This window comes from Lemur catta, chromosome 10, assembly GCF_020740605.2.
Source record: "Lemur catta isolate mLemCat1 chromosome 10, mLemCat1.pri, whole genome shotgun sequence".
In the NCBI taxonomy this organism is placed as follows: domain Eukaryota; kingdom Metazoa; phylum Chordata; class Mammalia; order Primates; family Lemuridae; genus Lemur; species Lemur catta.
This window is the reverse complement of record NC_059137.1, coordinates 71,266,244-71,283,523: the sequence shown is the minus strand read 5'-3', so window position 1 is coordinate 71,283,523 and position 17,280 is coordinate 71,266,244. Positions and strand designations below refer to the sequence as shown.

The window sequence follows — 17,280 nt, the reverse complement described above, 5'->3', positions numbered from 1 at the left end:
GAAAAAAAAATCCCAACAATTTTAGTCCATTTATTTCTGCTTCCTAACAAATTTCCTCAAGAATGATAACGGCTATAGTTTCATCACTAACCAAAGTTCAAAAACATTTTTCAGAGAGAGAAGTCTCTGAAAAGAAACTCTGAAAAGAAAGAGGAAAATGCTAATAAAGGCACTAAGGTAGAATCCTGTTTCTGGGATTTAGCACCTAGGAGAGACTTCATATAGTTGTTTAGTGAACTTGTCAGCACAGCCTCTGAGTCTGTGCAGGTAAAACTGGGGAATAGACCCTAAAAGCTCTGAGTAAACAGCAATCGCAGTTACTGTACATTTTGCACCACGCTTTGGATAACGCCATGGTATATAGCTGCTTCAGTGGTTTGAAGTACACTGACTTCTGCAGAATACTTGCACTATCAAACAGAAATACTGACAGAATAGAAAACTTCAGAAAGCCTATCTGTAAGCATATCCCCAAGTCTCTTTTTAAGAGATGCTTTTCTTTTAAGGATCCTTGGGTTATAGTAGTGTGGATTGAACAGCGTAGATTCTAGACATTCTATTACAATGTCATAATTACATTGGAAAGACACTACAGAAGCTTTTAGCTTCCATGTGCAACAAGGGGCTTTCTCTAGGACTTGTGCAGGCTTGCTCTCTTTGGGGGCACTCTCATGCTGTCTGCTGGCAGCAAGCATTACTTGATTTGTCGGTCTGTGCTCTCCACACACACATGCTGCCGGGGAACAGTGGTCCACTTCTCTGCTTCCATCACCATGGCTTCAGCGTCCATCAGTCCAAATCCATAGAGGTGGCTCACTGTGGAAGGCAAGAGGCTGGTCAACTTCACTGTGGTTAGGTGCAACCTATGCTACATACGTTGAGATCTCCACCACTCAGCAGAGATCTCAGACACATCCCCAATGGATATTACCTATCTTTCCAGCAATGATTTGAAAAACAAATAAACAACTATGACAAATAAAGAAGATGAATGTACATTTTCCTTGATTATATATTATTACCAGTAGCATGACTATCATTTATGAATTGTTACATGCTGAGCACTCTTCTACATTTTTACATTTAATCCTCCCAACAATCTTAAGATGTTAGTGCTATCATTATCAATACCCATGGATGAGAAAACTGAGAAACAGAGAGAGACTTGGCCAAGACAGACTAGCAAGTCAGTGGTCCAGCTGGATGCTTGTACACAGTTCTGCTCCAGGGCCCCACTGTTAATCACTTGCATTCAAAAGTGATGACATCATTGCTTTTGTAAGATCAAATTATTGTTTTAAAGAGAAGTGACAATGTATACAACTTCTCATAGTGCAAGAAGAACTTCCATGAAAGAAATATCAATTTTCTGACATATCTAGTATTAGGTTGAATACCTCAGGAGACACAAATTATTACCTTTCTTCTAGCATATAAAAAATTTATTAAACTTTATGCATGAAATATTTGGAGGCCTCTAGAATTGTATGCCAGCTTCTTGTCTACAAATCTTTTAGTTTTCAATTAGCACACCTATTGATCTAAAGCTGAATTTGACACAACTGTCTCAGAAACTTCAATTACATATAGGAATATTTTAATGATGATACAGCAAGATCTACATGCGCAGTTCTTTCTGAAAATACTTTAAAATTCTGGTTGGATACTTACAATCTCCACTTTGTACTGAACTGTCTCTTATTTCTTTATATTCAACATGAAGTCATACTTGTACCAGTTTTTGTCTAAAACATTTTTCATTATCATATTAATTACTTTATACAAAATTTCTATGGCTGCCCATGCTTATGGATTATTTAAATATACCAGCTTGGAATTCACAATGTTCTAGGACACAGTCCCATTCTACTTTCAAAACAACCTCCTCACCAAAACTTTTGCTTTAGGAAACTCTTAAAGTCTCCAGTCAGACCTTGTTCTTTCTGCCTCACTGCCTGTGCCCTTGCTGAGCTCTTGGCCTGACATTCCCTCATTCCTCCTCTCTGCAGAGTCAAACCCTACTTGTACAAGTTTCTGAAGGCCTGGATAGCCATCATTTCCTAACCAATAAAAAAGTCAAAAGATATTTACTGAAATTCAGTTATCTGAGACCAGCGAACTTTTCTCCTTTTTTCTCTGATAACTAATTAATTTGTCAACCCATCTGTGCTTCTGTCCATCCATCCACCCACCCACCCATCTATCCATCCATTATTTCTTGAGTCCCTTCAATGTGCTAGGCACCGTATTAGGCACTGCACTTCTTATCTATGCTGTCAATTGCATTCCTAATGACTGCTGTCAGCACATGTCTTTTTACTCTAAGTGTATTATATAAACAGTTTGATGAGAGGAACTGGATCTTATATTTCTTTATATGTTCCATGAGATTAAGCAGCACTTTATGCACATGAAAGGACAAAAGAAAATTATAGCCAATAAAAAAGGAACATTGTGCTAGGATTAAAAAGTGCTGCTTTATTTATGCTATTTGGTAATCACACAATTCTCAGAAAAAAAAAATTAATCCACAAATCTTGTTTTGGGATATGATGACCTAGCCCATCACAATGATTAAGTTCATTAGGTATTATTATGTGTCCCATGTGAGAAAATCTGTGTAAAGAACCATACAAATGTAAGCCTTATTACTTTAATATCAGGTACTTAGACAGACAGACTACTAAATAATAATAATAATAATCATAGTAAAAACCTACTTTGCTATGGTGAGAATATATGTAGGATGTTTATACATATACTTCTGTAACTTTTATTATTAATAATTTTTTTCTGCTTAAAAAGTAATGCATGTTCACTGTAAAAAATCTTATCCAGAAAAGAATAAAGAAAATAAAAGTCATCAAAAATCTCATCATAAATTGGTAACTGCAATGAACAATTCTGAATTTTTAATTTTAGTTACCTAATATTATAAGGGGTAATTAAAAAGAGACAGAGGTGTCAACTTTGCTAGGCTGTGGGTAAAAAAAAAAATAAATAAAAAAAAATAAAAAAAAATAAGAGACAGAGGGACCCACATGATACAGATGAAATGTCAAGTTTAGGCTTAAGGAGACCAAACTGTGGAGACCTTTTGTTAAAGTTCATGTCAATCATATGTTCTCACTCATCATCTAACCATAGCCTATACCATGTCATCACAAACATTCTAAGGTATTTTTTTCCCCTGGGGAAATTAAATTTTTACCAAATTATACAAGACTCTTTACCTCTGATAGGTACTCAAACCTCCCCTGTGCTAGTGTTAAGTGGTTTTAGACTAGCACAACTTACCATTTTCTTTCAGTTTTGGGAAATGGCATTAAAGGTTTGATTGGTACATGGGATGTGGAGAAGGGGAGTGGGAGGTGGGGTGGGCAAGGGTCCAGAACTGCCACTGAAATACCAGGACAGCCTCCACCTGAGCCCCTGTGCATGGGCTCAGCTGCTCCACCATTAGGACATAAATGAATACAAAGAATCACCAAATACAACAAACACCTCATACCTGTTAAATAACCACTGGTGTTAAGTAGAAAAGCACCTTGAGTCTTTATGAAGGCCATAAATTTGTTTCCTTTTCCAATTCAATCCCTACCCTCCAGAGACAATGTCTGTTCATGAAACACTCCAAAAAGATGTTCAGAAAAGACGTTGACTAGCTACAGCTAAACTACAGTCTGGGAGGTCAAAAGAATAAAATTTATACTAATATTAATAAACAAGGGGATTGGATTAGATCAACGAAGGTTATTGAGTAACAGAGATTTTTAGTATTTTAAAATACTGGAAATCTGTATTTGTCCACAATGATGATACACAGCCTAAGAACATGGAATAAATTTCTTTATTTATCTTCCCCCCCACCCCTTTTTGGGCTGGCAATACATCAACTCCATATAGTCTGATTGACAGTTATTTTGGGTTTTTTGGTAAATACTAGTAAGAAATAATTATACAACAAATGTGTTGGGCAGATAAACTCTCTCAAAATGTGGTGTCAATAGGAGAAACAGGCATTAAATGGTTTGGAAGCACTAATACTTTTTTGTATAACACAAAATTTTCACACTCTAAAATGACCTACAAATAGAGAAACACTGATCTTTTTGGTGACCGTTTGAGTCAAGTCTGTCTTGCTCATCCCTGTGTTACCATGATGGGCACAGTACTCAGGGTGTGACTCTCTCCAGAGGCTGCAGAGCGCCTGGCTTAGAGGAGGGCTTTCATAAATATTTGTTCAATAAATGAGTGGACTTTATTCACCAAGTGCCATAAAGTGTTTACTAAAGAATTATAAGGGGAAATCAGAGGTCTGTTCTTCTTATTGCTGACTTCTGTAAAGTCATCCTTCACACTTGCAATTTATTCAAGTATAGAGCCAATATTCACATTTTACAAATTGACAATTAGAGCAATGATACCATGCAAACAACTGGTTGTGATTATGGCCATTCCATAACTAAAGTAGTCTTATTTATGCACATTTCTTATCCCAAGCTCAGAGCAAAACCTGGGCCTGAAAATAATTTTATGATGATCAGATGGAAGCCACTCTATGCAAGCACTGTGCAAAATGCAAAAGTCTATGAAATCAGAGTACTATTAACATTGGCGGGAACAGGAATCCCGACCAGTTCAAATAGAATTTTTCATTCCTACAAGTGGGGCAGCAAACATTCCATTCAGTTTTAACCTTAGTTAAAATTCAAAAATCAAATATTAAAAAGATATTGAGGGAACAGGGCATGTATATAGAATAATTAAAGATCCTGAAGCGAAGTTACCAAAGTAGATTTCAGAAAGTAAATTTATTTTTTAGTAGAGTGAGATAGGACAAGCTCTGTTTCAATAAAGGGGATTTGAAAAACTTGCATAACATATCTGTTCCTTATGCTTCGGGGCTATTTACATTCGGATATGTATAAGATAGCAATCAAGACCTTATAAACAGTCTCATTTATGTATGCAGATAAGCTCAGGAAAGTCCTTTTGTCTTGCACCAGACGTACAATTAGTTTTTATTCAAAGTTATCCAAAGGCTTCCCTGCTTGGAATAGTCAGATGGACAATGGAGCTCAGAAAAATAGATAACAGTCTCTGGCAGGTATATTCTCATTTTTGGATGAGACCAGAGTGCTGTGAGAAGATAATCCTTAGGCACACAAGTAGGTAATTGCAGAGTTTGAAAGCAGATTCAGTTAATTTCAGCAACAGCTTTAGCTAGGAGGCCTAAAAAACTCAATTCTAAAGATAAGCTATAAAGCTCAGCAGGAAAAAAAAATTGTAAGTTTCTGAACATAAGCTATAACAAGGGAAATTGAGTATATGTTTATTTCTTTTAGTGGACTACCCTTACTGGAGCCAGGTATTTTCAATATATATTTTTTAAATTACACTAAATGGACATTTCATGATGACTTTAAAATGACTATGAGTAAATCACTCCATGTATAATAAAGGAGTTGATCAGTTAAAAAGGTTTTGAGCTTCCTGAGCTGAAGAAGGACTTTTCTGCTATCAGCTGTCAGATGTACCACCCAGTGCAAAACAGGGCAAACAAAAAACAACAAAAACTCTCTACAAGTAGCCTATGAGAAACAGAATTTTGCCTATAACCGAAAAAAGGCAACTCAGTGATAGCTATCCATTACTGAGTATTTAATATAAAAGCCCGGCCAGTGTCTCCCATTGAGGAAATCATTCTGTATGACCAGGGTGACTGAATGTTCAGGTTTGTTCAGGACAGTTTTTAGTACTGAAATTCTTGTGTCCTGGGAATCCTTGCTTTCCTGGGCAAACTGGGAGACTGGCCACACTCCGTGGAGCTGAGATAGAATGTGATGCTGCTATGGAGTAGCACAGAGCTCTCACAACTTTTAATATCAATAGTCTAGTCACTGAGGGTAGACGAGGCCTCCTGCACTTATATTTGTATTTCTGAAGATGCACACAATCACCAAAACAGGAAACATGGCCAAAAAATTAGGTTCCATTATTTGATTATTCAAAAGTGTCCATTTCAATATACTTCACCAATATAAGCTAATAATTGATCCAATTAATGAGTCTATCACTCATTCAGTTGTAAAGTACCTACTCTGTATTCAACACCATACCAAACAGGGAGGGTCCAAAAGAAACAAAACGATTCGTGTTCTCTGTCAAGCAGGGAGTGAGACAAGGATAACTTTAGTATTTAACTGAGGCCCAGTTAAAAGCACCAAACTATGTAATTACCGTCAGTATAAAAGGACTTCAAAAGAGTAAGAAATTAGGCAGAAAGACAATGGATGTAAAGGACCCCCATAGATCCAGGTGCATAGTCAGTGCCTGATCAATGTTAGCCAAGGTTTACAGTAAGGGAAGACAACCTGAAGGGGAAGTGATCTGCATTTGGACTGTGCTTTGCTGCGTGTGCAGGATTTGGTCAGCTGGAGATGCAGGTAGCACATTCTATGAGATTCCTGGTTTAATATCAATCAAGCCTTTGTGTGGTTCACTGAGGCACTGAGGAAACCAGCACCCCTGGAGTGGGTGGTGCCCGGGGCGAGTGGTGAGCAGGGATGAGGGGAGTGGTAAATATCGCATGTTACAGAGGGTGAGATCAGACTGAAGGAGAATTGAAATCCAACCATGATTGCTGGGTGTTGTCTGCCATCAATCAAGTTGTTGCTATTCTCATCTACCTATAAGTAAACCACAAGCATAAAAGGTGGTTACCCAAATTCCTGTCTTGGGGCTGAGGGGGGGCGGGGGAGGCTGCTTAATCTGTGGGCTCCGTAGAAACTCCAAACCAGAGATCAAAGAGCCGTCTGCAGCTGTTGGAGTCCTAGCACCTTTGCATCCTTTGATCCTCAATGTGCCAAACCACCTGCACTGAAGTAACTGCTCCCACCAGGGACCCTGTGCCTTCCACACCTATTAATCAAACCAGGCCAAATATGCGGGACAGGAGGAGGCTTGCAACTGAGAGGGTCTGGGACACTTTCCTAAGTCACCAGGTCCTACATGCATAATGTAAACACTTAAGTACTGCCTCTCTAAGGTAAAAATAAACAGCTATATATGCAAATAGACAACATAAGCCTTCTAAGGATGAAAAAGTGGGAGGTGATGCTTTTCAGTCTCATGTTGGCAATTCCACAACTGAACATCTTGGGCAGATGAAAGCTGGAATGCTCGCAGAATCACCCTTTTCTTCCTTTGCCGTACTTCCTTTCTCGGATTTCGTACCCTTTTAGATTTCAGTGCGAAAGGCACATAAGCTTCTTAGAGAGAGAATCAGAACTCTAGTTGTAATGCTTTCTTCTGCCTCCTAATGCAAAATGCAGACTCCCTTGGGGTAGGAAAGTGGAGCAGCTGGCACCTGCATTCCACTGCCTGGTTTGTTTTTATTTTTCCCTTGCTCTTCCTAAAATCTCAGGCTCTAGTAACAACTTCAGCCAGATCCAAACATGTCAGCCATCCCCAGAGCTACTGAGGACTTGCATGTGGAAAGTTTCCAGATATTCGGCTGTCTCCTGGGTCTGTACTTCAAAGCTCCTCTTGGGGTGGGTTTGGTTAGCAGCTGTGCGTAGTCATGCTCGCTCATCAGCATCGAGACGAAGTCCTAGGAGCTCAACGAAACATGGCAAGTTCCTCTATCTCCAAGTTCAATGAGCTTCATTATACATATACGGGAATATATATATTCATATACACATTAACTATATATAATATTTATATATGCCTATATAAAATATACATTTATTATTATTTGTTTAATTTGCAGAGTTATGACAAGAAGGAGCTATATCTGCCTTCTTGCAAGGACCTCATTCTATGTTAAGGAAAGAAAAAAATGCCAAATGATTTTCTTCTTTTGTCTGGCTAGTCTTCATTTATTTACTCCTAACATGGTTATAATAAGCAAGTAATTTGCTTAAGGTTATTGACTGGTATTTCTTGAACAGAGGCAGGAAAACTATTTTACCAGCTTGGGGAGGGAGACCCAGCCAGGGAGCTCAGGGCATATCCACATTCCATTTTTGCTTGTTTTTAGGAAACTAAGATTGTCTGGACAAGATAAAATATGTACTACTAGGGCCTTTGGGTAGAGGCTAATTGAAGATTAGATTGACCATATGTCAGCTTCCTAGCCTAGATTTTCTTGGTGTAAAACTTGAGCAAACAGTTAACTAAATGGGATCTTGAAGAGTAGCCAGCAGTCAAAATTCTTTTGTGGATTATTTACATATTATTTTCAGAGAATTCTTCATTTAATTTTCCTTCTAATTTGCTTTTTTTCTTAATTTTTTTCCTTAAATTCTCATAAAAGAAAGGAATAGAAAATCTAGTTGGTATTTATTTCAAGTGAGTGTGTGCTTACTCAGTGGTTAACAGTAACTATAAAGATTTGGGTATTTCATCCACTGGGACATCCACTGGCTCACCTGACATGGAGCCTTCACCCACCATTGGAGGGGGAAAAAAATACTCCTTGCAACTGGGAATGTCATTATCTCACTGGGAAGAAAGCACCACTCAACCTTCTAGGTTTCAAGCACTACGTTAGGCTTCTCACAAACATCCCTTTTCATTTATATAAAACTCAAATAAGTTTCAGGCTTAATGGACAATAGAAAAATTTTTGTAAAATTTTAGAAAAGCCGTTAATGAGAACTGAATATTCTCTTAGAAGAAAGAACACTTGAGATGGCCCTTAAATCCTTGAGGAAGATTTGGATTCACGGAGGGAAAGTAACGAGACCAGGATAGTTGGAATAGTGGTTTCCTCAAGGAAGCTGTGTGGGCCTGAGATGCATGGCTGGATTCCATCCGGAGGCTACGAGTAGCCAAGGAAGATCAAGGAAATGACATAATTTAATTGATACTCTGGAAAGATTGGCATTGGTTATACAGGATATCAAAGGGCAGAAGGGCCGAAGCAGGGAACTAGTTACTGCCGTGGCACAGGCATGGAAGAGCATAAACCAGGTGATGGAAACGGTGAATGAAATAAGAGATCAGGTGAGAAAGGAGCAATGGGATTGCGCACCCCAATGTGGACGACCCAGGAGACGGAGGAGTCCAGGTGAGCAGAGTCATGGGCAGAACGGTTTGTCCCCTGACCATGGAGGTCAGTTCTGGGGAGAAGCTGTTTTGTGAAAGATGACTGATGGATTGTGTTTTGGAGGTTCCGAGTTTCAAATGACATAGTGAGAGCCTCGTGCAGAGACTCTAGAATGGTAATGGATGAAGACAATGTTGAAGATGTAGAACTGAAAATCATTAGCAAGGAGGTGATATTTGTAACTGAAAGGAAGGCAGGAATGTGAAAGAAAAGCAGTGGAACTAAGAGGATGTGAGAGGAAGAGGGGGTGGGAGAGAGGGAGAGAGAGGCCCCCTTCTCCAGAGCTCTCTAAGCAACAGACCTTAGGAAAGGACTATGGTTAAAGAAAGGGAGAAAGGAGTTAGTAAAGACCCACAGAACAACAGGGACTATATCTTTGTATTACTAAAGGAAGGTTTTTCTGGACCGGGTAGGTCAAGAACATAAAACCCAAGCCTTCTGACTTGGCAAGCAGGAGATGGGTCAAGGTCACAGAGCAATTTCACCTCACAGGTGGAAGTGGAAACAAGAGTGAAGGGAATTAAAGAAGGACTGAATGGTAAGGAAACCAAGGCAACTAATTCAGACTACTTGTTGGGAATTTCTAGTTGTGAAAGGAAGGACAGGACTAAGGCAGCAGGATCATGGACACATTTTTTCCCGACTCTGAGAAGGGTGATACTTAGTTTGAAAACAGAGGGTCATGGTCCAATTGCTAGGCAGGAGAATGAATGCAGCTGGGAGCAAATGGTTCAGCAACTGACAAGGGATGAGATGTTTGAGGAGCGCAGTTCACAAATTCCTTATTGAAACTGCAGAAAAAACATGACTCTAGAGACGATTTTGTCAATTCTTCTGGGGATGGAGCTTCATTAGCACCATTCAAATGCACAGCAGAGAAGTTACTTCATTACATACAGTGGGTGACTTAGGTCAGTGGTTTCCAAACTGGCATGTGCATCAGATCCACTCAGGACTTTTTAAAGTAGACTGCTCAGTCCCAATGATTCAGGAGTTTTGAGGCAAGGGTCAGAATTTGCATTTCTAACAAGTTCTCAGATGATGCTGATATTGTTGGTCCAGGGACTACACTTTGAGAACCACTTACTTAGGGTATTAGGGCTGGTATCTCTCCCGGAAAAGTCTGGTTAATTAGGCTAACATCTCCAACACAGGGCCTGAGACTCTGCAGGCAGGATTTCCAAATACCCTCTTCCTCATGCTAGGGGCACAAGGGATGAGAGTTGGCTATACAGTATATGATGCCAATATCTTTTTGTATGGGTTATCCTAAACATTTTTGCTTCTTTTACAAAAATATTTTAAGGAGATCAAGTTCTTGTAATTAATTATAGATCTCTCACACTCCAAGCACAGGTTGGTCTAGATACTTCCTTCTTTGGATGCACATTACTTATGGCATTAAGTTCTATGCACTGCTAGGACAGAATCAGGGTTTGATTGAGTTGAGATTAAAAAAATCATACTCGGTGTACAAAGGTGAAAATAGGAAATGCACTGAAGTGTCTATTTCTCAATCCTACTGCCTCTACAATTGAAACGCATTTAATGCACCAACCGTGCTTCTCAAAATAAGATGGCTAGAGGAAATTTTATAGGGGAGGTAAAAATAATATCTTACATATGTACTTTATTACACATTAGCTAATAAAATCTTCACAACAATCCTATCAGCAAGGTAGTATTATTCACATCTTACAGCTAAAGAAACTAGGTCCCATGAACATGAAAAGAACTCCTGAAAAGTCATGGGGACTTGAGCTGAAGTCTTCAGAATCTCTTTCTACTATATATTTATCCATTGCTTACTGTTGTCTATAAGACACACAGTATTTCTTTCACCTAAGGTATTTAAATCCATTATAATCCTCAGAATAACCCTGCAAGGTAACAAAGTGGAAAAAACATTTGGGGAAGTCACCTACATAACTTCCTTTGCCTTTTGCAAATCAACTGCATAAAAGCAGCTCTTGTCTTCAAAACTTTTTCGGAACTCATTGAAACATCATGTGCAGAAAAAAATATGTTGGGCTTAGCAGGAAAGTTTAACATCTGGCCTATTACACTTTCCCCTATTCTTGCTGAGAAATGACCTTCTTCAGTCATTTCTATCAGGGATTTTCCCTGAGTGTGAAGATATTAATATGGAAAAGATATTTTGCTTTATATTCATGCTTAGTCCTCCTCCCCTTTTCTGTAAATTAGAGCTGACCAAGCATGCATAGTTGGAAGAATGACACTGACTACCAAAGAGCAACTTCCCATTTGTTAACTTCTAGCAGGGATCACAATGCCTTTCTTTTTGGCTCCTTCAAGGATGACTCTGGAAATTTCAGGGTGTACTGTGTCTTCTGGTATAACACCATAAAATGAAGTCTGTTGAAACCATTATTGGGATGCGTGATAGAAGTTAAATTGCTTTGAAATGCCAAAGGCCAGCAAGATGGGAACATGTGTAAAGGCTGAATGGAGATTCTAAGAAAAAGTCTGGCTCTATTTATTTCCCAGAAGATGTATCCAGATGGATTCTGCAAAGCAACTGCCTGGTGTGTCACTGTACCCTGCTAAATGCGGTGGCCTCAGGAAGTCATGCCTAGAACCAGGGTGAATTTTCAGGATTTTTTTTTTTTTTAATCTTTGTTGGTTTATTATTATAGACACTGGCACCAATGTAAAGATATCCCTGGATAACAAAAGAGGATAGGAAAGGCTAAGCCACCTTTACTAAAATTATATTTTAAAAAGATGTAATCATAAGGCCCTTTTCCTCTTGTTCATTTGGGCCATCTTACTGATCCTGAGCCAGTTTCCACCATGCCCACTTCCCACAGTCTCTCAGTGTGGCCATGGCAAGTTAGAGCCCCCTGTCCCTCATGGGGAACATACAACTGGTGCTGCAATCTATGCTAGGAATATTTGACGCCAGAGTCCAAACTGATATGCATGTATTAATTTCAATAAAAGAGTTAATCCTATTTACCTCAATCACAGTTTTCTCTTTCACATTGAAAGCTCTGTTCCTTGGTAGAAAAGATGCTCTGCAGGGAATACCTTCCAAGACAGCTTGGTGATAACCATGGAAGATTTCAACTAAAGCCTTTTCACCACTGCTCTGGGCTCATTTCCCCTACAGATGTCAATATTTACAAGGAGTCTTCACCACAAACATGAATTTTCCTCTACTGGGCCCCAAATGAAATAATTATACATTTGAATTCATTAAGCTTCAAACATTACTTTTGGTCACAAAAGGGTGAATGTAAAAAAAATTATGAAAAGAAAAATAAATTTGTGCTTAGCACTCCGACTTACTGAAAATTTTGAGATTTTACTTAAACTTTGCCTAAAGAGCTGGCGATAAAGCTAGTGAGGAAACAGTCACAGACATTACAGAACTCTTTGGCTCCAGTGACACTGAGTTAATCTGCTACTGAAGAAACAGGTTCTGTGAATGTTAAGACAGAAGCAATGGCTGACGGTTAAAATGAACAGGACCATCTCAGGATGGATACCTGTTAAAAGACGCCTGTGCCTTTGCCAACTTTGGGAGGAATCACAACAGAATTCTATGCAACAGGGCTGTGCCTGTGGGAACTGACGATTAGAGAAGGGTACCTCTTTCCTTCAGGTAAAACATCATCTCATTCCAGGGCACACACCTTGGTGGTTGTATGCCAGGCCGGATTTCAGTTCCCACCCACTCAACCCTTCAGTCTGGCTCCTCTCTGTGCAGTTAACAACCTGTGCAACCAACTATGGTAGTTCTGTCAAACTATCATAGACATTTCTTGCATTTTTTAGCTATCTTCTTTGATTTTTTAATAATATGTAGCTGGTATTCAGTGGGGGGTTTTAGGCTTCTAAGATGCACAATATTAAACTTTGGAACAAGGCTGGACGCATACCTTCTGTCTTGGCTCTGAAGATACCTCTGAGGCTAAAACATGAAAAGCAGCAAATGATTTCTAGATAAAATCACCCCACACAGTATATTAAGAATGCATATACACTGTGACCTCTGGTGGGTTCAGAAAAGCAATGCAGCTCCCTAAGGCTACTGACAAGTCTAAGTTGGCTTCATGGCCACGAAAAAGAATATTAATGTAAAACTTTGGAAGAATAAAAAGTCATTTATAAGCTCTAAATGCTTCTGTCATTCTGCCTGCATAATAGTCTTATAGCAACTCAAGATGCTAACTACAATTACGTTACTTGCTCTCTTTAAATCTTTTCAAAGTCACACGGCAAACACAAAGACTATGACTGTATGTTAAAAAGAAATTCAAATATCAGAAGTTAAGTGGCTTTCTGAAGGTGATGGTGAACAGTAACAACCAGTGAAAAGACTTTGGTCAAAGGAAATTTGTAAAGCCTTCTCCAGCACAATTTCTGACCTGACATTTTTCAAGAAGCAATCTTATCACCACACCCTTTGCCCTGGGTTTATTAAAGAGCCATTTCATAAAGCATTTCTTTTTCTTAAAAAAAAAAAAAAAAAAAGAAGGACTGTAGCAAAGATGATTATAGATCCCAACTCTATAACTTTCCTCATTTACAAGGAGGCCAAGAGATGATAAAAAAAAATCCCGCTGAATGTCACAGTTTTTAAGGTCATGAGTATACAACTGCATACTAAGATGATATAAAATGATCACTGCAAGAGAACTTTCATGCATTTCAACCAGTCAATTTGTTATATACATGCCATTTTGTAAGACCTATCATAGGAGCAATGGATTCACATTATCAGGGTAAGAAATGTGTAAGAAACTCTTTCTGACATCAGACTAGCAACTAGAATTAACTTGCTTGAAAGTCGATACTATTATCCAGTTCAACTTCCTCAAATCACTGCAATGGCTCCAAAATATTTTTCAAACCAAATGAGAACTTCTAAGATTCAAGGAGCTTTGTTCTCGGTTTCTTTTAGATCAAATTCCTCATTACACCACACCTGCCCTTTTTGCACACTGGGCGCTCTCTCTCCTCCCCTACCCTGTACCGGTTGCCTTCAGCACAGCTGTCTCCTCCAGTTACAATTCCCAGTCCTCCGGGAAACACAAACAAGCAAAAGAATGCATCTGTTTAAACTGACTAGCAACTCAAGAAACTACAGTGTTTCAGATAAGCTTTGGTTCCCAAACTTTTGGTAACCCTAAAGTTCTCAAACATCTTCCAGCCTCTCATGTTTTGTGCTTCTGATTTAGATTATGCATTTAACATTAATATAGTTCATCATCCTCAGCAGACAGTGCTTTAACACTTTGCATTTGCTTATTAAAAATCCAAGTAATCTTATAAAAACACAAATAATGAGGCTAATCATTTATCCACAATCAACTAAAATCTCTGACAATACGAAATGAAACAATAACCCAAATTAGAGAAAAGACTACAAAGATGAGAAGTGTTACAGGAGATATGTGACCATAACACAGTGAGTCTAACATTTCAGAGTGATGGTGGAGTAAGTTTCATTTCTAAGCTACACAGAGCATTTTAACGGACATAGCTCTATACATATTGACATCTATATCTATATACAGTATATGCTCAATTTTTAATATATCAAAATATGGACAGAATATTAACTGAATATATTATATTAGAATGTACAACATATAGATAATAAATAATTTTACCAGAGTGCACACTATGAAAGAAGAATGATACTCAATTCTTTATATGCTCTTTTCCTCATTCCTCCCTCGCTCCGCCTGTGGTGGCCCCTTGCTTTCCTATGAATAAACCTTGCGCATGTTATTCACCTTGCCTGGAATGCTCTGCACCTGGTTCCCCATTTGGATCGCTGCTCCCTTATTCCTGAGGGCCTCTGTTCAAATTAGAGGGGACTTTTCTGACTAATCTTTTAAAAGTTGTAATTTTTCCATATAAAGACTTGTACATGACCATTTATAGTAGCTTTACTCATAATAACCCCAAATTAGAAACAATAAAGTAATCCATAAAAAAGTGAATGAGTAGACAAATTGTGGTATATTCATATAGTCATATGGTGGGATAATACATAGCAATAAAAAAGAATGAACTACACTTAATGACATAGATGAATCTCAGAAATATTAGATGGAGAGAAAGAAGCCAGTTTTAAATAATTCTATTTATATGGAAGTCTAAAAGACAATCTAATCCACAGTGCCAGAAAGGAGGTCAGTGGTTGCCCAGGCTGGCGGGAGGGTAGGGGGTAGGGAAGGGGCACAAAGGGGCACGAAGGACTCTTTAGGGTGACAAAGATGTTCTATACCCAGTGATGATTACATGGATGTATGAATTTGCCAAAACTCATTTTACTGTACAATTAAAATGGTACTTTTTATTGTCTGTAAATTTATCCTCAATGAAGTTGATTAAGAATGTATGAAGATTATCAAATATACTGTTTTTTGGTTAAAAAGCTGGGATTCAGTTTCAGGTTGACTCTGCAGTCCATGCTCTGAACTACTGAGTTTGGAGCTGAGTGAAATTTTTTTGTTTGTTTTAAATAAATACAAAATCTCAAATAAGAAAATAATTGCTGAATTTTAAAATATTCTCTGTAAAACAATATAGACGGGGTATGTGTGTGTGTGTATTCTGACAAGACTGTCTTGGCTTATATCGTTTTTGAGCATCCTATTTTAGAACTGGATTCGGATCCCAATTACAAGGGGTTCAAAGAAATCCATCTCATTACTTTATAGTCATAACACAGTTTTGGACTGGAAAACAGCATTGCCTCTGGTTGATCACCCTTAGGGCTAGACTTTTATCTTTGCCTAAAATATCAATTGTCACCACAAAAATATCAAGATTTTCTATTACCAAGGATAGCAAACCCATGCTGAAAAGAAGAGTCTTAACAATACCTAAGGAAAGTCCAGCCTTGTTAGAATTAGTCATTTGAGTTTCGTCAGGTGATTACACAAAAAGAGACATCTACTGTCTCTCAAATATAGAAGCTTTTGCACATTGTTAAAAAATCATATTTTATGCTAATAGTTTTTACACTATATATTAATTACCAAAGAGTTGATAGGATAGACTACAATCAGTTCAGATTTCTATCATGTAGTTCCTATGTTGAAGCAATTAATTAGAACTTTCAAGATTTAGTATGTTGAATTTCAAGTGACATCTAAACTAATTTGCAAAACAGAATTTAAGTATAGTTGTGTTATCATTGATACACAATTATGGAATAAAAACCTTGACATATTAATGATAATTTTATAATAAAGTCATTAATATATTTTCTGTCTCCCACTTAAGGCAATTGAGTTTTCAACCCCAAAACAATTCTAATTCACAGCACAGTTCCATATCTTTATCCTCATATCAGGGAGTAGAAAGCTTCGACATATGAAAATATACTTTTAAGACTCTTCTTGAGTTTAGTATTTTCCATTTTCAAAGCACTTTTCATTCAACTCAGCCTTCTCATTATGTTTAGTCTTAGCTATCCACATTCAGCAAAAACCAAGGTACAAAAACCTTAATTGGCTTCCCCAAAGGCCACAGAAAATATCACTAACAGACTTTCTACTTGAATTTAAAGGTTCATAAGATTGTGGAAAAACCACAAAACTATTCTATATATAATTCTCTTCATTAACTAATTATATTCGGTATAGAGATAATAAGCAAATAGTGCAACCATCATTTTAATTTTATTTTGAGGATGGATTTCAAGTGTGAAACCACATGCACTTAAAACTTACAGGAATGAAAAAACAAAACAAAACAAAACAAAACCCCCAAGATTCTAACAAACCTAATGCCACCATTCAGTCAAAGATCAGCATGGAGAAAACATTACTTTTCATTTGTAGAAAATATTTTTAAACCTCACATATTTAGTAGGCATGAATTGAACATTCTGATGGGACAAGTGGACATTTTGGATACAAAACTCTAGATTAAGCAATGATTAAGCAGAGTTTGCTGTCAAGGGTTTTATATTTCCATATAGGTTTAGGTAAATTATCCACCAGACAAAAGAATAAAGGTAAAATTCCTAAATTATGTGTGATTCATATCTTTTTTGTAAGAGCTAGAAGATAAGCTCATATATTCAATGGTCAATATTATAAATACCAAAATGAAAGGCTTTAAGTCAATGAATATGAAATGAATATGAGTTCATAGCACAATGGTAGAAAACA

The 17,280-nt window shown here is 37.7% G+C and overlaps 1 protein-coding gene across 3 annotated transcripts in view; it reads right to left on the bottom strand.

Annotated features, from left to right (window-relative positions):
- Nucleotides 1-17,280, bottom strand: part of PCSK5 (proprotein convertase subtilisin/kexin type 5) — a 409,990-nt gene that overhangs the window by 174,980 nt on the left and 217,730 nt on the right. For all 3 annotated transcript variants that reach the window (XM_045562588.1, XM_045562586.1, XM_045562587.1), the window contains exon 11: nucleotides 699-816. In XM_045562588.1, coding sequence (XP_045418544.1) covers nucleotides 699-816 — 118 coding nt within the window. The remainder of the gene's footprint in view (nucleotides 1-698; nucleotides 817-17,280) is intronic.